General features: G+C 54.3%; 7 protein-coding genes across 7 annotated transcripts; 1 reads left to right on the top strand and 6 right to left on the bottom strand.

Annotated features, from left to right (window-relative positions):
• Positions 1 to 530: 530 nt before the first annotated feature.
• Positions 531 to 2471, top strand: CC84DRAFT_1187227 (multicopper oxidase; the record flags this gene model as incomplete). The annotated part of the gene is made up of 3 exons (XM_018180914.1): positions 531 to 759; positions 894 to 1345; positions 1398 to 2471. The coding sequence occupies 3 exons, from the start codon at positions 531 to 533 to the stop codon at positions 2469 to 2471; spliced, it is 1755 nt and encodes a 584-aa protein (XP_018036634.1).
• An 898-nt stretch (positions 2472 to 3369) lies between these two features.
• On the bottom strand, positions 3370 to 4930 carry CC84DRAFT_1259505 (ribosomal protein S3). The gene is made up of 4 exons (XM_018184919.1): positions 4814 to 4930; positions 4734 to 4759; positions 4152 to 4570; positions 3370 to 4098 (listed from the first exon to the last, which is right to left on the bottom strand). The coding sequence occupies exons 1-4, from the start codon at positions 4834 to 4836 to the stop codon at positions 3772 to 3774; spliced, it is 795 nt and encodes a 264-aa protein (XP_018036633.1). The 5' UTR covers positions 4837 to 4930; the 3' UTR covers positions 3370 to 3771.
• A 169-nt stretch (positions 4931 to 5099) lies between these two features.
• Positions 5100 to 6823, bottom strand: CC84DRAFT_1164571 (uncharacterized protein). Its single transcript, XM_018178513.1, has 3 exons — positions 6528 to 6823; positions 5562 to 6466; positions 5100 to 5515 (listed from the first exon to the last, which is right to left on the bottom strand). The coding sequence occupies exons 1-3, from the start codon at positions 6609 to 6611 to the stop codon at positions 5251 to 5253; spliced, it is 1254 nt and encodes a 417-aa protein (XP_018036632.1). The 5' UTR covers positions 6612 to 6823; the 3' UTR covers positions 5100 to 5250.
• Positions 6824 to 8504: 1681 nt separating this feature from the next.
• CC84DRAFT_1092504 (phosphatases II) lies at positions 8505 to 11020 on the bottom strand (the record flags this gene model as incomplete). Its single annotated transcript, XM_018174457.1, has 2 exons — positions 8505 to 10451; positions 10502 to 11020. 2 exons carry the CDS (start codon positions 11018 to 11020, stop codon positions 8505 to 8507), a joined length of 2466 nt encoding a protein of 821 aa, XP_018036631.1.
• A 4339-nt stretch (positions 11021 to 15359) lies between these two features.
• On the bottom strand, positions 15360 to 15886 carry CC84DRAFT_1176297 (uncharacterized protein; the record flags this gene model as incomplete). The annotated part of the gene is made up of 3 exons (XM_018180208.1): positions 15360 to 15437; positions 15475 to 15769; positions 15849 to 15886. The coding sequence occupies 3 exons, from the start codon at positions 15884 to 15886 to the stop codon at positions 15360 to 15362; spliced, it is 411 nt and encodes a 136-aa protein (XP_018036630.1).
• Positions 15887 to 17190: 1304 nt separating this feature from the next.
• On the bottom strand, positions 17191 to 20081 carry CC84DRAFT_1120050 (P-loop containing nucleoside triphosphate hydrolase protein). Its single transcript, XM_018175568.1, has 4 exons — positions 19507 to 20081; positions 18003 to 19380; positions 17859 to 17924; positions 17191 to 17763 (listed from the first exon to the last, which is right to left on the bottom strand). The coding sequence occupies exons 1-4, from the start codon at positions 19768 to 19770 to the stop codon at positions 17288 to 17290; spliced, it is 2184 nt and encodes a 727-aa protein (XP_018036629.1). The 5' UTR covers positions 19771 to 20081; the 3' UTR covers positions 17191 to 17287.
• A 213-nt stretch (positions 20082 to 20294) lies between these two features.
• Positions 20295 to 21964, bottom strand: CC84DRAFT_1146231 (MFS general substrate transporter; the record flags this gene model as incomplete). Its single annotated transcript, XM_018176548.1, has 2 exons — positions 21419 to 21964; positions 20295 to 21340 (listed from the first exon to the last, which is right to left on the bottom strand). Exons 1-2 carry the CDS (start codon positions 21891 to 21893, stop codon positions 20295 to 20297), a joined length of 1521 nt encoding a protein of 506 aa, XP_018036628.1. The 5' UTR covers positions 21894 to 21964.
• Positions 21965 to 22040: the final 76 nt, after the last annotated feature.

Here is a 22040-nt window from a genome sequence, read left to right as displayed (position 1 = left end):
TCGCCAATGGCGGTCTTCTCGCCGATGGACACCGACGATGATCCATGTTCAGATCAGCCCTGTTTGCATGAATTGTACCTGACCAGTCGAAAAGGGCCGATGCGCGCAGCCACAGTCGCAATCGTTTCATGATAGCATACCCCTGCATGTCATGGTGGTGAGCCCCACGCTAACTTGTCTGAGCGTGCTGTTTGTATGCTTCCGGTAGTGCATGAGCTTGCCTTTGGTAGACACGTTCGAGCTTGCGTTGGCATGGACCGAACCCTTGTTCTCTCAGAAGTTTCGAAACCAAATCGGGCCGCGTATCTGGTCGACGTACGCCAGTGCGCAGGCATGATGTGGGACAGCTAAACTTGGACTACGATGTACGAAGCTAGCGATGGAAACAGAGCTCGAGTAGACTTTGGAGGGATAGGAGAGGGCGTCGAGCGAAGCATAAGAGACAGAGACATCTCGCCACTGTCAGCCATTCACACAGTGCATCGACACCTCTCATTACCACCACATTCCCTTTTCATTCTTTGAGTACAATGCGTTCTGCCTTTCTTCTTGGCGCGGCCGTCTTTGGCACCGCTTCTGCTCATCCACGTGCTTCTCCGCTTGTGGAAGACCTTCTTTCGCCCCTCCGTTCCAGTGTTTCCAAAGTTTCCTCCGGTGTTTCCTCCAACACTATTTCTACAAGGGCGACCTGCTCTGGGAACACGGCAGACACTCGTTCAGAATGGTGCGATTACTCAATCGATACCGACTACTATTCGGGTAAGTGAAATTAGTCCTGCGGGCTTTGTACCGAAGTCTGAGCACGGTACCAATCCCCGAGCGGGCTGGCTCAGTACACATTGTTCACATCGATGGTATCGCCTTCAAATGGTCAGAATGCTGACATCATCCAGAGGTTCCCGATACTGGCGTGACGCGCGAATATTACTTTGAACTCACAGACGTTACGGTCGCTCCCGATGGTGTCTCTCGCACTGCGATGGCTGTTAATGGGAGCATCCCGGGGCCGACCATTTTCGCAGACTGGGGCGACACCGTCGTCGTCCATGTCACAAACTCCTTGACTGATTCACAAAACGGTACCAGCATACACTGGCACGGAATCCGCCAAAACTATACCAACGATCAGGACGGCGTTGTGTCTATAACACAATGCCCAACTGCACCAAGCGAGCAGATCACTTACACCTGGAGAGCTACGCAATATGGTTCTTCGTGGTACCACTCCCATTTTGCTCTGCAGGCTTGGGAGGGCATCTTCGGAGGGATCGTCATTAACGGGCCTGCTACCGCCAATTACGATGAGGATCTCGGTATGCTGTTTTTGAACGACTGGGACCACCAGGTACGAATATTTCGATCCATAAACCTCTACTTCATGCTGACTACCCTCATAGACTGTCGACGAGCTCTACATCAGCGCGGAAAGCTCTGGCCCGCCAACGCTTGACAACGGCTTAATCAATGGCACTAACACATATGACGAGGGCGGCTTCCGCTACAATGTCTCCTTCACCTCCGGCACATCCTACCGCATGCGCCTTGTCAACGCCGCCGTAGACACACACTTCAAGTTCAGCATCGACAACCACACGCTCCAAGTCATCGCATCCGATCTCGTCCCCATTACCCCCTATGAAACCACTGTTCTAGACATCGGCATGGGTCAGCGCTACGATGTCATCATCACTGCCGATCAGGCCTCTGTCGCAGACAACTTCTGGCTCCGCGCAATCCCTCAGAGCGCATGCTCGGACAACGACAACTCCGACGACATCAAGGGCATTGTCTACTACGGCGACAGTGTCGGCACCCCTTCCACTTCCGCCTACACCTACGACGACTCCTGCGACGACGAAACCGCAAATATTACCCCGTATCTCTCCAAGACCGTGGGCGATTCGTCAAGCACCAACACCGAGGCCGCCAGCGTCGCTTTCAACGACGACAGCCTCTTCCGCTGGTACCTCAACAGCACAACCATGGTCGTCGACTGGGAGGATCCCACGCTGTCCCAGGTCCTGGCCGGTAACACCTCCTACGAGACATCTAACGCCGTCATCACGCTGCCCACCGCCGACGAGTGGGTCTACATGGTGATCTCCACAACCATGTCTGTCCCGCACCCGATCCACCTCCACGGGCACGACTTCTTCATCCTGGCACAAGGTTCAGGGACCTACTCTTCATCCAGCGTGACGCTGAACACGGATAATCCGCCGCGCCGCGACACGGCGATGCTGCCGGCGAGCGGGTACCTGGTCATTGCGTTTGAGACCGACAACCCGGGGGCGTGGTTGATGCACTGCCATATCGGGTGGCATACAAGCGAGGGGTTTGCGCTGCAGTTTATTGAGCGGTATGATGAGATTGCCGGCATCACAGACAGCGATAGACTCAGTGATGGCTGCAGCGCGTGGAGCACGTTCCAAGAAGAGAACAGCATCGAGCAGGAGGACTCGGGTGTGTAGATGGATTTGCGGCATGGACTTGGGAGCTGGAGTCGGAGTTGATACTGGAGTCGCGAGGTCCGCGGTATAGTTCTTACGGCCTGTCTGTCTGCCACTCGTTTGTCTTTCATTGTTCCTTTCTTAGCATGTCTATACTTTTCTCGCACATACCTATCTGTACATAGAATATTCTACCAGACGTTCATTCACTACGATTTTACAACTATGAGCGTTACAAGTCACCTCTCGACCCAAACCCAAACCACGCAGTTCTCACTATCATTTCAAAGTTACATTTTATGGTATTGGCATACATGTTTTCCAACCTCAAAGCATATCCAGCACACATCCCCAGAGGGTCGTCAGGGTCGGCATCCTGCGGGGTCATACCAGGGAATGGTGCTCAGGTGCGTGTTCTTTTTTTTTTTTTTTTTTGGCGGGAGTTCACATCCGGCGAGTTTCGCAAACAACTTTTGGCTTGCGCGGTGTTTTTGTTTGTGACAAGATGATTTATTGAATGGCTTGTAGGCAATGGTATGTCGTGCAGCTGTCCATGGTTTCATTGGCCATGGGGGTGAGGTGTCTAGATGAGAATGTGTAAGACTTGATTTAGAAATGGAATGGGACATTAGTAGAACCACTTTTCCGAGTCGACAGCCAACGTACTGCGAAATGCGAAGGGAGTAGGCTTGTTTCAGTAGAGCAGAAGAACCCCTACAAGGCTCACTAAACATGTCTCATTGCCAACCCGCAACAATGGACCATACTACGTAGGCGGATATCTCGTCTACAATACCAATCAAAGCGGCGAGACCAAGGAGGGCAGACGTGATGGTCTAATAGAGATGGGCCGAATTTTTGTTGGATATTGGTGATAACCATAGAAGTATGGTACAAATGTACGGAGGCCATGGCACGTGAAGCATCAAAATACGCAAAGTGATTGGTCAAGCTGTGTTTATTTTTTTGCATTGGGGTGTTCCGAAAGTACACAGCACATAAGACTCCGTAACTGCCCTTGGTGATCATTGACATGACATGACACTTGAAAGTTTTGTACCCACTCGCCCATCCGAATGCAAAGGAATTTGATATTGGTCGCCTGGTCCCTACTCCGATCCGCCGACACACACGCCAAACCACACGACTTACGCTTTCATAACGTCCATGGGGAAGATGAAATGAAAGCAGGGTGCAAGAAGGCAGCAGGGAAGTGGGACACGAACCGTTTCGTGATACCAGCGCGCTCATTCATCAGTCCGCCCCGCTCGCATGCACGCGAATAGAAAAAACTCGTAATCCGATCGTAAAAGGGAAATATCTACTGCTCCTCAGCGTAGCTCTCTGCGGGCGCAGCCTCGCCCTCGCCCTGCTCCGCCTGCCGCTGGGCCTCGGCGGCCTGCTGCGCGGCGATCGCCTTGGCGCCGTAGTCTTGCGACATGGGCTGGACGACGGGCTGCTCCTCCTTGGGCTCGATGATGGTCACGGAGTCGGGGAGCGACTTGGCGGGGCCGGCCTTGCCCTCGGGGTCTGCGCCACGCATAATCTTGACCTTGATACCGAGGACACCCTGGCGGAGGAGAACGTGGCGCGTTGCCTCGTCGATGAAGTCCTTGGCGGGTTGACCGGAGTGGATCATGAAGCCGTCCTACTGCCAGTTAGCGTTGCAGTCCATAGTTGTGAGAATGTGCGAGTGCGTACAGTGAACTTCATGGACTTCGCACGGGCAGCCCTGAGCTTTCCGGAAACAACAACCTCGCAACCCTTGGCGCCGCTCTCCATGATGAAACGGAGGACACCATAGCATGCCCTTCGGACGGCGAGACCGTTAAGAAGCTTGTAGCGGAGGGACTCGCACTGAGCGACGGCGGAGAGACCACGGTTCTGGACCTTTGCGGCGTACAGGGAGACGGAGTTCTCGGGGAACTTGAAGCGCTTCTGGATGAGAGAGGTGAGCTCGCGGATGCGGCGGCCCTGCTCGCCGAGAACCTCCTGTGTGTGGGTGGCGCGGATGATGATGTCGGTGACGGTGGGCGTCACACGGACCTCAACGCCGGAGTAGCCCTCCTCGGCGAGCTCGCGCTGGAAGAACTCGTTGAGCTCGGCGTAGAAGACACCGTCTGTGAGTGCGGGTTAGCGACCTGCCCTCAGTATGCCATTGTGCGCAATTCCCAATATTCCTCATCGTTCTTGCCAATTGTGCGCTACGGCGACACTGCCACTTCCGCACGCAACAACAATTATTCTGACCCGCCAGAGTGATAGGGAAAGGGTGTATCGTACCAGCAACGAACTTCCTGCGCTTAGAGCTGTGATGCCATCAGTATTCTGCCTGTCGGTCCGAGGTGGTGGGCGACACTTACATCTGACCCTGTGCGGTGGCCATGGTGTCGCTGTGGATTAGTTTTCTGAACGCCGGAAGTTCAGATGTGCGAACCTAAGTTGTCGTGTAGTCGTTGGTTGAGGTCGATGGGCTCGCGGGGACTGTTCAAAATACTGGCGTGCAGTCGTGAATTAAGCGAGTGCGCTGCGCTCGGACCAACAGAGCCAATCTTGGCGCTACCACTAGGGCATTCAGATCGTCCTCAATCACCATCTCGGACTTGCAGCCTGGCATCATTGCGGAAAACGTTAGACAGTACTGACTTAGTCGAAAAAGGTTTGGTTTGATTGAAGTACGATTCAAAGTGCTGTAACAATATCGCTCTATGACCCCGGTTCTTCCGCGATCATACCCAAACACCAATCTCCATGCTGCAGTCAAACTCAAATATTTACAAGCCCATTGCGTCCCGCTTATCTACAAGTGCTCAATGGGGTCCTCGGCAAGGAGAGGTTCAGGCTTCCTCTCGACGCAGCTCTTCAGCGGCGGCCTGACCAGGTCGTTGAAGACGAAGGTGCCGTACACGAGCAGTGCGAAACCCAGCACCTGGAGCCACTTGAAAGTCTCCCAGCCAAGCCCGAGAGAGACAACCCAGATGAAAAGAGTGCGGCAGGTGTCGATAGTGGACCGCGAGGTCGCGGAGACGGTGCGCGTGACGCTGAGGCCGAAGAAGTTGAAGCCACTATGTCTGTTAGCACAACATACGGTTTCGAGGGCATACGACTCACCCAATACTGATCATGATGAGAATAGAGCTGACGGCGATGGCTGGGAAGTGCGTCATCTGGTACAGACCCTCCCTTGCGTTGAAGTACCCAGTTCCGATGGCGAAGTGCAAAATAATCATAACGAATAGCGTGACAAGGAAGCCGAAGACGCCTTCCCAACCGACCACTTTGATGGGCTCCATCGAGTACTTCTCCATGATGCGTTCTTCCAGGACAAACTGGGTGGCAGTGAAGATTTGCGCACCGGCAATTAAGAGTACACCTATGACAGTCATGACAGCCTGGCTTGGCGCGGTCATGGCCGTCTCTTCTCTTCTGAGGATGCTCATCGCATTCTCCGCAAGCGCTGCGTGTGATGGAGTCGCTTTGTCGTCCTTGGTGATAGCGCCGGCAAGACCAACTATCATCACACCGAAGACTACCACGAAGAGAGAGAACCACTTGTACAGGCCTAGGTGTCTCTTCAAGAACCACACGCTGAACAGGCCAACGAAGAGCACCAGTGCTCCTCTAGTCATCTGGTAGATACTCGCAGCGACGAACAGTAGACCAACATTCATAAGCGTAGTTCCTGCAATGTCGCAACATGCGGGCAGAGCCAAGAGCAGGATGTTTGTTCCGGTAAGCGCCACGCGCCCTTCCTCATCTGGATGCGCAGGCAATAACGGGTTTGCGACATCGGGTGTGTCGCTGCCATCCGACGCAGGCGTAGCAGCTCCGTCCTCTGGAATGGCTTCGTAGCCTGCGCGGCGCGACGCAAAGCGCTGCCACGCGGAGAACACGCCGATGACGAGCCAGCAGCCCGACTCGCCGATAAACATCTGGAGTGTTTGTAGAACGGGCTGTTCGAAGTGCTTGCGGTACTCCTTCGAGGGCGCATCGCAGTTCTGGACGCATTGCATGTCCTAGCGCACGGCGGTTAGCTGAAGCGCTCCGTGTGGCCCGCATTCTAGGGGAAGGCAGTACCTGATACTTTGTCAAGAGCGTGTTGCACACTCCAGTCAGCAGCATCATGGCCACGAGAAACGGAACGACAGCTTTGACCGCCATGATGGTGACGGTGTCCTGTACCGGAGCAGTGGCCGATCGGTGCTATCGAGAGTAACAGATGTGAGTTTAAGGGATGCAACAAAGAAAGACGCTCCCGGAAGAGGAGCTATACAACTCGAAGAGAGTGAAGATCGGATGGAAGGCAGAAGAGCGAAAACAGGCAGCTCGCGCTGCGGTAGGGTGGTGGTTGACTCAGGCAGGGCAGCGCGTGGTGTTGGACATAGCTTCCGGATAACGATAGCGAAGTGGGTCCAACCACGACTGTGGGAGACGCGTGACGCAGCGGTATCACCTGCGCCGTGGTCGGCCGCTTCCGTCAACCAGCTCCACAATTCGATCGTCTGGGTGCTCCGCGCGCTTTCCTAGAATACACGAGAATGCGAACAGTGGCTCTTACGTGTTTCCTTTTTCTCTGTGTGGTTGAGCTCTTCATAAGGCGCCTTGCTCTTATCGCAAGCATTCAGGCTCACGTCATTTTCAGTAGCACATGTACCGTGGTATATGTCTGGATTTCGTCTAGTATCCGTCGTCTCAAGTAATCTCTCATTATTAAGTCATGATCCTGGCTTTCCGTCTCAGAAAAGGAAGAAAACATGTGTATCTGATGAAAATGGAGTCTTTAGGGTCATTCCATACAATGTCTCGTAAAATCGTCGTGCGGAGTCAGACACCTCCCAAATGCACAGACGCCCAATGCAGACAAACACCCAGCTATGCATAACTTGACATAACGCAACGCCTTGCCACTACCGCCAGGAACTCGGCCTTCCCCGCTTACGCTTCTTGCCCTCCTTGCAACCCTCACTTCCGCCATCATGCCCCTGGGATTCACCCGATTTCTTATCCAATCAAAAGCAGGCCAGCTCCACCTTGGTAAAGGCTCGAGGAGCTCGGATATGAACCCTCGCTTGAGCTAGTTAATCTGGACGAGCTGGACAGGATTGGGTCGCCGTGGGCTGTTGGAGGGCTCGGGTGGTCGTTGGCAGAGCCGCACAACAGACACACACGGCCCGCTATGTATAACATAGCGCGACAAAGACTTGTGCCACTACGGCCAGAACTCTACCCCAGCCTTGCTTCGCATAGACTCCTTATCCTCCTTCCGATCACCACCTCCGCCACTCGATCCCTCACCCGCCTCCGATGCCTTGGCCGAAGCCGCGCAGGCCAGCTCCACCTCCTCGATAGACGAAACAGCGGTACATCACTTCCTGCGTCGTCTTCGTGAGAGAAGGAAGACCCGCTTGAACTGGAGGAGCTGGCGTAGCTGGCGTAGCCGGAGTTGATGGAGGAGCTCGAGGATGGGGGATCGCTCGAGCTAGAGGAGCGGGAGTCGTATTCCAGGCTCGAGGCGTATTCGGAGGAGCTACTGCTGTCACTTTCAACGGAATCGGCGGCGATGGGAACGAAGATATCGTTGGAGCTGTCTTGATGACTGGAGAGCAAATCATCAGAAACTACACCATCTCAAGCTCAGCCATCGAGTTTTGATTTTAGTGGTTGTGTATCTTGGCGATCTGCCGCTCTCTTCTCAATAGCACTGTCAACAAAACCCCATTCCCCGTCATGGAGCGGCACGTTCGGATCGTGTTCACAAGTATTTTTGGGTTTCGAAAATGCTATGAATCGGACGTTTGTGACGCGAGGGATTTGATATTGGGGTAGCTGATGCGAGCTCCCTGGCTCCTCGTCGCTGGAATTCGTCAGACTCAGAAAGCGAGTTACCCCATATTCGTTTGTCTCCGGGTCCAAGTAAGACGAGGGCGAAGATATCATAGGCGTCATTATGGTTGGCTCTTCTTCAGATAGGGACTGGGTCCACTGCGCCAAAAGCTCGCGCCCTAGTTCTATGACCCACGTAGAAGCGTTGGGCCCATTCAGGATGATGAGCTCCTACTGCATCTCAACCTCTAACTCTTTGCGGGCCTCAACTCGGCTATGCGAGCGAGAGCGACTGCGATTCTCGACAGACTGTGCGGAGGGGCTAGGACTGCGAAGACTTTTGCCGAGCGAAGACAAATTCGCTGTGAATTGCTGACTGAAGTCTTTGACAGCGCCGAGGGGGTCCGCCATCTGCTCGGCCTCTACACTGGGTCTTGGAGAGGCGCTGTGTGTGGTTTCAAGAGGCGGATCAGCGTTTGTACCGGCTCCTGTAGCCTTTGCTGCCGTCTCGGTTCCCGTAACGATCGCCTCCTGGGGAATTGGCGTACTTGTTCCGCTCCGACCGTTGGGCGGACTGCTCATGTTGGACGTTTGTGGGGTGAGCAGATTAGGTGGCGCTTGCGGACCAAGTCTGTTCATTTCCTCATCTGTCCTGCCGAATAGTTCTGCCCACCACCGTGCTTCGCCTTTCTTGGGGAAGATGATGCGCTCTTTCCCGCGAATCGAGTCGTCAACGGTCGAGTCGTAGCTGGGATTCAGGAACTCTTCTCGTCGACAAAGGAAGTAGTCCCATACCGACCGCGTACGATCGTATGCTCGAGCCTCCACGCGTTCCTTTTCGTTGTCGAAGAGAAAGGTTCCATACTGGCATGAGTGCAGATGATAGAACAAGCGGCGTAGGAAGCGTTCGTTGAACTCGAAGCGGGTGGGATGCTGGTATAGTAGCTGGTAGGTGGCGTCCAAGAACTGGTGAAAGACGGGTGAGAGCTCGCTGGTCTTGGTGATGCGATGCTCCTCGGCAGGCCCTATCTTGTTACCAAATGGCTTCGCCGGCGTCTCTTTGCTCGGATCGACATCTGAAGTATTCAATTCAGCCGCAACGGCCCCGTTAGGATCAGTCATCTGAGTGAGCGACTCATTTGAGTCGTTGCTGTGCCGGTTGAAGAGGCCCTTTGCGCCACGCAAAGCATTTTCGAATGCATTGCCAGGCCCTGATCCATCCCGGTTCCGGTCGATTCTCTCGTTCTCGATAGTGAACCACTTGTCGCTGCTCAAGAATCCTGAGCGATGACGGAACATGTGGCCGTATGATAGCCAGTCTTTCTCAACAAGCACGATGAACCCTTCCAGTGTCCGGTAGTACGGATCGAGCATTATCTGGCTGAGGGCGCTAAGCTGACTGGTCCTATCCCAGCCATCGGAGCAATGAATAAGAACGTGCGAATGCATGATGCCCACAGTCCGTGCGATCAAAGAAGTACCGTCCAAAATGTTGGCAATGTGACGTATCCAACCGCTCTTGCGCAGCATATCGTAGTTGGGTAGGACGTTCAGATAGTCCGACTCTTTCAATGCGTCGACCACACATTCGAGGGACTTCCGCATGACGTGAATATTGTCGATTCCAAGGTAAGCCTTCTCCGCACCAGGGTAATAGTCCATTTTCTCAGAGCCTAAGCCGACAGCTTGCATAGCGTACGCATTGACAGTAGGTCTCGCATCGACGATAAGATTTCGTTGCTGTGCTCCGTATATCTTCGGCGCGTCCGGGTCAGTCTCAGCTGAATTAGTTAGGTCGTCCACTGTGATTTTGCCAGAGTTGATAGCGTCCGCATCGTCTACACCAACAAAAGAACTGTCAGCAGCAGACTCATTCAGATTGACAACACTTGATTCTGGGGAAATATTCGCCGGAGTCGCAGGGTTAGGGGTTTGGGTTGTTGTCCACCCACGATTGGTTGAGAATATGGCCGCGACAAGGCGCTCATCTTGCGCGTTGCGCTTTCCGCTGAGACCGGGCAAGGGTTGCGAACTGCGAGTGATGGAACAGTTGTTCAAGGGGTGGCGGTACACAAGAGCCGGTATGCGCTGGCGAGAGCGATAATCACCCGCGTATCGGAGGACGCTGTCGGATACCTTTGTTGGTACCGCAATGAGTGCAGGGTACGTTTTTGAGTACTATACACTTATGTCAAACCAGCAGCTATGCATAGTCTTGCCAGACCTACCTTGTAGTCGGCGTTGATTTCCGAAATCCGCCAGCCCTTTTCTGAGTCCTTGGGGCTGATGCCTAGTCGCTTAAACTCTTTCCGCGCATCGTAGATCTGCCAACCGTTGACGTCGCTCTCTGGCGGCTTTGGGTTGTACGCAAAAGCGAGCAGTCTATCCAGGCGCCCAATCTTGCAGGACAACGCCCTTATACTATCGTATACATTGCGTGCGTCCCTCTCGTCCAAGAAGTTGAAGGCAAACATCTTGAAGTCGCGACACCGTAAGCGAATCGACGGTTTGTAATGCGAAGCGGACGGACATGGCCGCAGACAGCAGTAGGAGATCTGGGGATAAGTAATCCATATTGTTTTCTCGCGCGGCGGGTTTGCGGTCGGGTCGACGCCTGGAGGGCAGGGCGGCAGGTATCTGAAGACGATGTGGTGGGTCGTGATGTGCAGCGTGCCGTCGAAACTCTGGCCGCGGGAGAATGCCTGGACGTTCTCGACCTTTAGACGTTCAGTCTCGTCCCCTTGCATCGGAGCGTGCAGGGGAGTAACCTTGCTAACTTTTATCTTGTCCATGCTGCGTAGAGAGACAGTAGCGGGGTAGTGTATCGAGTGAGCGTGTGTGTGCCTACCAGCCCCGCGTGGTAGCGCCGCCCGGATGGTCGTGAAGCGAGAGGATTGGCAGTCACTAGTATGGATAGTGGAGCGGGTATACGGGTCGAGGAATAAGCTGAGCGAGCGGGTTGAGTCACCGCGCGGGTCGCGTTGCGTGTGCTGGCAATGTTGATGCTGCAGTGCGCTTTTAGGGCAGTCGCCGCGGTTCGTCATGGTCGCTTCCGCGCCCAACCCTGCCGCACCTGACGCCTTGGCGTGATCGCCGCAGCCAAAATAGCAAGCACGCACCTGCACAGGCCTTGTTCAACCCCATCATAGAGGGCACATGGCATTGGGCGACGCGAGAACACTCAGCAAACACAGGTAGGGACTCCACACCATCGACTCGTGCACATCACGGAAAGTTGAAAACGAAACAAATCATGTATTGTCAAAAGCTACTGTACGGGAGCAAACCAGAGGCAACTACACAGTCCAAGACAGCCTCTCATGTACTTACGCGGCAGCACCGAAACGCGCCATAGATACACTCCTTACACTTTTCAAGTTCGAAATTGGTCTTCTTCCGAGGCGTCGCAGTTATCTGACATGTTAATGAAAGTAGCCCGGAACTTCAGTCATCACAAACATCGGACCCGCATTGTCGTCTCATGACCGATTCCCACATGCCCGTATCAAAAACGTAATCTACTGCGGCGGCGGGGGAGGCGGCGGAGGGGCATCGGACGGAGGAGGTGGGGGCGGCGCATCACCCGGAGGCGGCGGTGGAGGAGCAGAGCCAGGCGGCGGGGGAGGCGGCGGGCTTCCAGCACTGCCGTAGTTCTGGAATAGTGGTCCGAGGCCAGGAGGTGGGCCTGCCGCAGCAGGAGGAGCACCATATCCGCCGTACGCGCTCATGCCAGGAGGAGCGGCACCCGGAGCAGCGGGCTGATCGTAGCCATAGCTTCCATAGCCGTACGATGCGTTGGCACCAGAAGCCCAGGGAGCAGCAGCAGCAGCACCGCCTCCGTAGCCTCCAGAGTTGTACGAGTCTCCACCGGCACTAGCCCACGGCGCGGCAGAGGAGCCTTGAGCGCGGTCATCGTTGCGGTCGTTACCACGAGCCCAAGGAGCAGGCGCGCCAGATGGTCGCTGTTCCCAAGGCTTGGCAGCGCGTGATTCCTCTCCACCATAGCCGCCTCCATTTCCATTGTATTCGATTGCTCCAGCTGCGCGGCCATCGCCACCACCGCCCATCTCGTTGAGGAAGTTGTCCAGGTCGTTTTCGGCGCCACCAATCCTGGCTTGAGGGCGGTCTCCGTAACGGTTATCGTTGCGCCAGGGCTGTCCAGTCTTGCGCTGGGGACAATCGCGGGCCATGTGTCCAGCTTGTCCACAGACACGGCAGATGATGCTGGCCGTGTAGTTTTGCTTCTGGGGACAATCGTACTTGCGGTGACCGATCTCACCACAGTTCTGGCATGCCTGGTTCTCGTCATCACGGAGGGTACCGTTGAGAGCGGCAAGCTCGCGGAGCTGGTTGCGCTTGAGCTCGTTCTGGCCTTCAGGAATGGACGCAGCCTGCAAAAAGTCAGCATAGAATGCGATGAACGCTGAAAATGTACGTACCGTCTCAATGACGTTGTGAATCAGCTTCTTCGCCTTGTTCACTTTGTCCTCGGTATCGGCCATGATTAGACAATGCAGGTCCTCCTCCTGGTTGCTGGTGTGAGCTGCGTCAGAACGACCTTTCCCCTCCTTGACGGAGCCCTTGCCACGGATCGCAATCTTTGCGCCGGACTCAGACTCCATCTTCTTGAGCGTGTTGCCTCGCGGGCCGATAAGTAATCCAACTGTTAGTGCAGAAAAGCTGTGGTTAGTTATGTGATCAAAGGTTTGTATTGCGCAAAAGGGGTGGTTCGGGTTAGTGACTTGGTTTTGCAAAGAGGCCACCGATGCGATGCTACACAGTCGGCAGGTTGTGCAAAACGGTCAAGACGAAGGCAAGGGAAAGGAAGTAGACGAGTAAAGAAAGTTAGAGGGGTTAGTATCATACTGAAGTTAATCTCCGGGTAGTCATTGACTGGCACATAGACTTTCTCCTGTGTCTTAGTAGGGCGCCTGTAGTCTGCCGGCGGGTGGTAGTTAGGAAGCGTCTTCATGGCCTTCTCTACAAGTTTGTGGCGCTCGTCTTCAAGGCGCTTGCGGTAGCGGAACTCGCGCGTGTTGACACGACGGCCGTAGTTGTCGTACTGCGGCGGAGGAGACGGCGACCTGCGCATGTCAGTGGAGGGTCGGTTGAGGAAAAGAGTGTGCGCATACCTGTCCCCATCGGCTGGAACAACGTCGTTGATCTTCAGCTTCTGAGTGATCTCCTCGATACGCAGATGCAACGTGTAGGCATCAAGCTGTTCGGTAGTCATGGCCGAGTAGATGGCAGTGGGCAAGCCCATCAGACCAGCAGCCTTGTTCTCACTCGCATCACCCCAACGGTTGCGCTTCTTGCGGCGCCTCGGGCCATCGGAATCTTCTGGCGGTGTTAGTACAATTTTACTCGTGGGGGTGAAAGATTGCTTACCGCGTGTCGGGCTGCGACCGCGCTTCAAATCGAGGCCAGCAGACGGCTCAGAAGGATTGTAAGCTCCATCGTCGCCGCTGCCCTCACCGCCGATACGTCGACGGTTCCCGAGAGGGATGTTGTTGGAGCCGGTGATGCCCTGGTTGCGCCACGACATAATGATGAGTTGCGCGGTGGTTCGGTGTCGAGGTTAGGGGTGTGCAAGTTGCGTTGCAGAAGAAGCGGAGAGAGTGGCGCTTTCTTAGCGCCGTGAGCTATGGCCCGATTTGGTCTGACAAGATCACGTGCCGTTCGTTGCCTGGAACCTGGGTGCGCATGCAGCTCTTATCCTTCCCAGTCGAGAGAGCCCGACTGTGGGCAGTAAGACGAGCCACAGCTATGCCATCCTTCTGGGAATTTTACTGAGTTACGTTTTGGATCGCTTCTAGGAAGTCGACATACGAAGTGTCAGAAGCGTTTTCACCCTCACAGAGTTTCCAATACTCCATACCTCTGGGAAGCCTATGCTGAAAGTTTTCTCGTCTCGACACACTTGCTCCACAAGCCCTGCATACTCAGCCATCAACGATAATGCATGACAACCTGTCATCCGTGGAATTATGTAGTTCTAGAGAACGCTTACCGCACGCAGCCTTTACTTTTTTTAATATCCGCCATACAATGGCGCTCTTAATTTTAACTGTACCTTTCGAGTCTATTTTTGATCTGCTCTGAACCGGTCCGTCTCCGCGCTACCCCAGGCTAAGGCGCAGAGTATGACCTCGTATTCCGTGTACTTTACCGAATCCAGTGTATTTCCAGCCTCGGCGACGCATTATGAAACAAATGCTAGGCTGGTTGTGGTACGAATCGCCTACTTCTTTATTTACATATTCTCGCTTGTTGTATACGAGCGTCTCGATGCACGGTCGAGTAGCACACAAATCCAGGAATACGAGCTACAGATCTTCACCCCCTCAATCTACATTCCCCTGAGCCCTGCCTACCTCCCAGTCTTCGGTGTAATAGCCCCCAAACCCTTCTCAGATTCCTGTATATAATGCTCGTCATTTCCCCAGACTATGGCGATCCTACATCGTACCTACACACAAATCCATTTCTCCGGTACCACCAGTAGCAGATGCTTACACCATGAAGCTCCTTCCATCCGTCGTCCTCAGCATCGCCGTTCTCGCATCAAGAGTGTGGGCTGAGAGTTGCAGTTATGATGGCCGCTCAGGAACGTGTATGACGCCGTCTGCGTGCGCGAGCGCAAATAGGTGGTGGGTGCCGAACCAGTGTTCTGGGGGTACGTGGATCCCTCTATCCCCAAGTCTATGCTTCTTGTATCTATCGCTTATCCTATTCTTCCTGTAACTCTTTTCCGTCCTTCCCGTCCAATGTCTAAACTCTATCCCCCTCTCGCTATATCTGCTCTCCTCCCTCCTCTTCCTCTATTTGATCTCCGTGCTCTTCCCCTCTGTCGAATCTATATGCCCCCTTCCGTCTCTTTGCCTTGTCAGCTCTCTATATCCTACTCTTGAAGCATATCTTTTATCATCTTCTTCTATCTGCTTTCTATATTTCGCCTCTATCAATTTAATGTCCCTGCTGCATCCCGTCCAACCCACCTCAACCTAACCCACCCCAGGCGACTCGAACCGCTGCTGTCTTTCCTCCACGCGCTGCAATGCCTCCCCCGACAATGGCGGCTACTGTCTACGCACCGACACGCCAGGAAAGAACAAGTGCGCTGCCAATGGGGGCGCGCAGAGAGCCGGGTGAGTTCTCCCTTCCCTTTTCCGCTCTATTCGAGCAGAAAGGACAAGCTGACCTGTGCAAAACAGATTGTGTCCAGGCCCGGATGAGGTGCAGTGCTGTGTTGTACGGGGTGGGTAGAACGTTTGAGATGGGCAAATGTACTGGAGTTGATCATTTGTGCAGAGACTGAAGGGACGAATGGCAATTCTACCGCCTCTACTTCCCACACCACTACTTCTTCCGACTCTGCTTCTTCCGATTCTACTTCTCCCGCCTCTGCTTCTCCCGCCTCTGCTTCTCCCACCTCTGGGTCTTCCACTTCTACCTCGCCCGCTTCTGCTTCTCCGTCCTCCAAAGCCGGGTTGAATCTGAACAGCCAGAGTATTTCCGCCTTATCGATACTCTACTGGGTCTTTGGGTGCATCGCGCTATCCTATATCTTCACACCGATACATGCATAGTCCAGGATATAGCCTTCCACCCATGTTGACTCTAGAGCAACTCTTCAGACAAACGTGAAATACCAACTTAGAGCCATGTAAGCTGTTTGCCTATCCTCCCACCTGTTCCATCCACTGGTTGCTAATGTCTCAGGCGAGCGAGAGCTATACGTAGACAGTAAAGTCTATACAACGAGCTCAGATGCGTAAAGCAGACTAGACGATTTCAGCTCTTTAAGCCTATGCTGCGCACGCTAGATACCAAGAGTAGAAAACACGCTATACCTTGTCATTTATCTATGCATTAGTCCTCAGCCATCAGAACTTCAACAGCTACATCTGCATATCATTAAACTCTTACGCCAAATACGCGACTCAAAACGCCGCACCGTCCCATCTTCCCCGCCCGAAGCACCCAAAAAAGACTGCGAAAATCAAAAGCCACTTCGGAGTCCGGTTCAGAGAAACCAAGTATGATTTTTTTTTTTTTTGATTTGACAACCAGATTGCTAGCATAAAACTGTATATAGACGTCTGTGTAAGAGACATGGATGTGTTAGCGGCAAGTCAAAGCGAATCGCGACAGACAAGCAGGCCTGCGAAGCCACCACCCTCTGTTCCAAAGTTGTTTGTCTAGAAAAACCACGCCTATCGCAACTTTAAAGACTCCAATCGCATTCATATCCTCCCTAATTTTGTTCCTACAGCCTACGTCTCTACTTGTCACCTAGACGTTGAATTTCAATATACAGCCTGTTCTTGAACCAGGGGGGAAGAGGGAGAAATAGAAAGGCGCATGTAGGCGAGCACAAGAGATATAGGCCTATGATAGTGGATAGCCCGAGATGAATGTAATGAAATCAAGATAAACGCCTTGAAATTGCGAAGAGATGGTTAGCCCCCGCTCCGTCTGATCTTAGACTCCTAAACCTGCCATCATTTCCCGCCCAGAGTAAGATAAGAAAAAGACTAAAAGTCATTCCGGAGTCCGGCTCACAGAAACCAGAAGTCTGGTTTTTTGTTTGATGTCACGGGAGATTTGCAGAGCTGGAATATTTATAGATGATTGTGTTGGGAAAAGGGGCGAGTGAAACGAGCGATGCCCAAAGTTTACGGTGTATAAGCTTGGGCGCCTTGGTTATCTGGGTTTTAGTGAATGTGGGTAGGAAGGGTCGGGGTGGAAATTGAAAGACGCGCGGGGGATTAAGTGCGGTGCATGGAGAGATTGGGTCAACTGGGCGAATGATGTGTGTGCAAGACGACCAAAGGTCGTCGGACACTCTCAGGCGCGGTGATGTATATATTGCTTGCACTCTGCGTTCTGTTATTACACTATATGCGCTAAATTCAAGCCTTGCTACATTGCGCACACTACCAGGGCTCCTTCGCGAAGATGAGAGAAGTCGGAGTATCTATGTGACCAAGGGAGACATCCAACTATCTCTTCTACTCCCCGCCGCCAAAAAACCCCACCGTCTTCCTCTCGTTCATCTTCCTCAGCCGCAACACCGTCTCCAGATGCCCCATGCCCAGACACTCATCATACCTACTCGCCAACAGCATGGCCGTCTTGACCACGTTCTTAATCTGCCTCCCATTCAATTTCTCTTTACTCAACCTCTCCAACTCCGCATCGCTGAACCCGCCCAAGGCCACGTTCGCATTCTTAGCGCGGGCGTGGGTGGAAAGGAAGGTAGTCCAGACGTGTTTGCGAGAGGGCTTGTCGAGGTCGGCGTAGTTCAGGGTGAGGTGGATGCGCGATTCGAAGGCGGCGTCCATGTTTTCGAGGCGGTTGGTCGTCAGGAACATGATGCCGGAGAAGTATTCGAGCAGGCGCAGGAAGATGGAGACGAGCTTGTTGCGCTCGAGGTCGGCGGTGGAGCGGGCTTCCATGAAGACGTCGGCTTCGTCGATGAGGAGGACTGCGCGCCGTCTTCGCTTTAGCACCCAGCCAGTCCTGCTCTGCTATGCGTGGGGGAGAGGGAGAATTGAAGGCAAGAAAATAGAGTGCACGTACCGGCATTCCACTTGGAGCACATCTCGAGGATGTCGTGCAGCTTGTTCTCCAGCGCTGCAGGCTTACCTGCATCGCTATTCAGCACTTGCCTCCGATTTCCGAGTCTTCGCACAACGGTTCGATTCTCAAACGGGGACGACTCACTGCCCAGATCTGCAGCCCCGATGCTGTACAGCGGGGCTTTCATCGCCTCCGCGACGCTCTCCGCTGTCAGTGTCTTCCCTACCCCCGGCGGGCCCGCCAGCAGCATGATAATGCCCTGCCCCTTGCCCTGGATGAAGTCATCAAAGTCATCGCGCGACTTAACCTGGCTTTCTGCAAAGGAGAGGATAAGGTCTTTTTGCTCCTGGGGCGCGACGAGCGAGGCGAATGCGTCGAGGTTCCAGACGATGTCGCAGATACTGTCGATGAAGAAACTGCACCACTTTTTGTCGCGCAGGGAGTACCCCCGAACGGTGGCGGAAGCCACAAGGTGCTGCTCGGCCGTGAGGACACAATCGGTGCTGGGTGCGGGTTTTATCCCAACCGGCACGGGCTCTGGCTTCTTGCCCACGTTTTCGTCGAGCATGACGCAATCGTCGTCGGTATCGTCGGGGCTCGCTGGGCCCGCGATGTCGTGAACGACTTCAGGGGTCTCGAACAACTCCAAGCTGGGCTTTGTCCCGTAGCGCGAAAATGAATGCGCGTCGATGATGATGCGGCTCTTGACGTTGAACCTTTGCTCTCCACGGTTGACCTTGCCCATCGCAATGCCGTTGTACGCAACGAAGCGGTACTCCTTGTACGCCTCGAACATGGCGCCTCTCTCCATCAACCTGGCTTTGAGCGCCTCCACACCTTCCACAAATTCTAGCGGATATGCCTCGAACTTGGCAATCTTCTTCGTCCCTTTGAAGTCCTTAATGATGATGGTCTCCTTGTTGTACCCAAAGTTCGTGCCGTCAAAGTCAACATACTGGCATTCAAGATTATACACCCGCCCCGAAGACGCATTCTCAATCTTCGCGCTTTTAAGCTTATACACACGGTCATGCCCGTCGCGCTTTCGGTACACAAGACACCCGGGCTCGAAAAGCGTCCACAGGTTCTCGAACCGCATCACGCCATGGGCAATCAGATCGTCCTTCTCGCGAATCAGACCTGCGAGTTCGCTTTCCAGCGTCTCGCACAGGACCTCCAGATGAGCCACCGCATCTTTCGCCACCTGCGCCGTGACCGGCGCCGCGTTCTTGTTTTTGCGAGCAAGAGCCACGCGTTCGGCTTGAAGGCGGTCCCAACGGTGCACGAAACACTCGAATGGCGCAGTGAACTCGACGCGCTGGAGCTCGATTGTGATGCCAGGGTATCCATCCAGCACTTTCCCAAGACTTTTCTTGAGGAGCGGGCTCTGCACTACGATGGAGTGCAGGTCCAAGGTCTTGTTAGGGTCATCCGAGAGCTTGTAGCGCGCAACGAGAGCGTGCTGGAGGGAGTAGGCATCTTCCGCCGGCGGACTAGCACGGGTGGGATATGCCGTTGTCCACTAGGTTCTCGTTAACATGATTTGTGAAGCACTAGGGCCTGTTTAGGATGAGCATTCTGCTCTAACCCACTGTCCTTTCTCCTGAACTCCTACCTTGAAGAGAAGGACTTTGAGCTGACAACGTACCTTATTCGGCAAAGACGGATCTGCATACAGATTGTGTATACTCGCCAGGCTTCCCGCAGGCCCAGCAGGCTCTTTGGGCGTAGCCTCAATCCCAGCTGCCGGCGCCGCAGCCACGTTCTCCCAACTCGGTCTTGTCGTCGAGGTAATCCCAAGGGTGGCATCGATCCTCGCCTGTCTCTCCTTCCAAGTCGGCTTCGTCGGAGCATTATCAAAAGGTGGTTGTGGTTGAGCCATGATTGAATTGCCAATTTCAACACATCGCATCCAACAACATATATATTCGACCCAGTGTTGCAGTACACCACCGTAGGTGTGCTTGCATGTTGTTGCCTAGCCAGATCCGGGTGGGGAAGGCACGCCTGAGAGGCGGGGGTGTGGCAAGTGCGACTCACACATTGGTGCGGGTGCGACATGTTGTGTGACGGGGCGCACGCGAGACGGCTGCTGGGTGGCCTCTGCTAATGGGCAAGAGGAGTCATATTGTGGATGGAGTAAGGCGAATGGTGGGGGGAATCCCACTGCCGCGCACCCAGCGTATGACTGGATGGTTCGGCTACAACTAACGGATAGTCGATCGTACGTAGTAGGCGATGGTATGTTGCCAACCAGATTCGATGACTCTTAGTGGAGAGGCGTGTGTCACGAGGCGCTAAGCTCGATACGTGAAATGTCTCTGCAAATTGACCAGCGAAAGGAGTTTGACCATGCATTCTTGGGTATCTACCAGCAACTTCGCCATGTACTTCTCCGCAGAATATCCAGCCCATCCACGTCCGGAACAAATTCATTTACAAGAACCATCTAAAATCCGGGCTATTCGGCCCCTCCCTCAACTTCTCCGTACTCACATCCCTCGCACTCAGGTTAACACCCTGCTTCTTATTTCTGCGCTTGTTATCGAAGATCATGTAGGTCCCCAGCAGCAGCGCAATGCAACACCCGGTCGCGCCAAACGCCGCCGTCGTCGCCAGCGCAGGTGTGTACTTGGGCTTGTCCTCGTCGCGGAAGATGTTGCTAGACACAACGCCCATGAGATTTGCGAGCGGGACGCCGACGGAGGTCAGTGTGACACGACGCCCCTCGTGCGCAATGTTGTTGTTGTACCAGGTAGACAGCAGTACCGAGGGTGCGGACGTCCCCCAGACCATCATGAAGGCGGCGAAGTAGGCGGTGGAGAGGTGCGCGGGGACATCAATGGCGGCGAATATGATGAAGCCGCAGAAGGTGAGGGCGAAGCCCAGCGCGATGAAGGGGAAGCGGATGCGCGACAAATCCGACGCGAACGCGAGGATGAGGAGGAACACCGCGCCGACGCAGTTGGGCGCGACGGTCTTGAGGTTGACTTTCACGACGTCTTTCTCGAGGGCATTAATGATCTGCGGCATGAAGAGGCCAACGGACTGGATGGGAACACCGAGGCAGATTTCGATGGCGAGGAAGCCGTAGGTGGAGGGCAGCTTGAAGATCTGTAGGGCGTCTTTGAACACGAATTTTTCGCCGACGATGGCCGAGGAGTCTATTTGGATGCGGGTGAAGGCGAGCTTGCGCTCTTCTTCGGTGAGAAACTTGGCTTCGTAGGCGGACTTGGGGAGCCACCAGTAGGCGAAGGCAGCGACAATGATCGTGGCAGCACCTTCGATGATGAAAAGGTAGCGCCAAGCTTCAAGCTTGTTGTTCTTGATGTGGAAGACGCCGAAGGCGAGGAGGCCAGAGAAGGCGTTGGCGATGTTGGAGGCGGCGTAGAAGAGGGCCAGGCGACGGGCCAGCTCACCACGTCGGTAGAACGTCGTGAGGTAGTAGATGACCAGCGGGAAGAAAGCAGCTTCCGCCATACCTGTCGCGTGTCAGTTTCCGTTGCCATATATATCCATGATGCTTGCTACGACACAAATGGAAGTAAGACCGCACTCACCCAAAAACCATCTTAAAGCCATCATCCCACTCCAATTCTTCGCCGTCGCACTCAGCAACGTCATGGAACCAAAGCAAGACATCAAAATAGGCAGCATCCGATGCGGCCCAATCCTCTTTCCGAGCATCGCAATCGGAGGCGCAAACAGCACATACGGGACGAAGAAAATGCTCAACATGGTATTATACTGCCCCTTCTTGAAGTGCAAATCCACATCCATCTTATCCGTCTTCGCATTGCCCAGATTGCCCTTGTCCAGCGCATTGAAAAGATACATGACAGCCAGCATGGGCAGGATGCGGACGTCGAACTTGAGCGCGAGTCTCTTCTCGTGCTCGAAGGTGGGGAGGTGTTCGGTCTGGCCCTCGAGGGGGACGGGGTTGTTGCCATCGGAGGACGATTTTGAGGCGGTTACTTCAAGCCCGTTTTTTGTGTCGAGCGCGTCGTGCTCGGGACTGTGCGTGTTGGACGCCATGCTGGGCGGGCGCAGAGGAGGCGTTGAGCTAGCGGGTGAGGCGCTGATAAGATGCCCGATGGCGCTGCAGAGACGACGTCAACTTCGTGCGCGATGAGAAGCCTAAAAGCGACTCTAAGTCAGGACGTGCTGATGCCGTTCGACTGC

The sequence above is a fragment of the Paraphaeosphaeria sporulosa genome, assembly GCF_001642045.1.
Source record: "Paraphaeosphaeria sporulosa strain AP3s5-JAC2a unplaced genomic scaffold CC84scaffold_5, whole genome shotgun sequence".
Lineage (NCBI taxonomy): Eukaryota > Fungi > Ascomycota > Dothideomycetes > Pleosporales > Didymosphaeriaceae > Paraphaeosphaeria > Paraphaeosphaeria sporulosa.
This window is presented reverse-complemented; position numbering and strand designations above follow the sequence as displayed.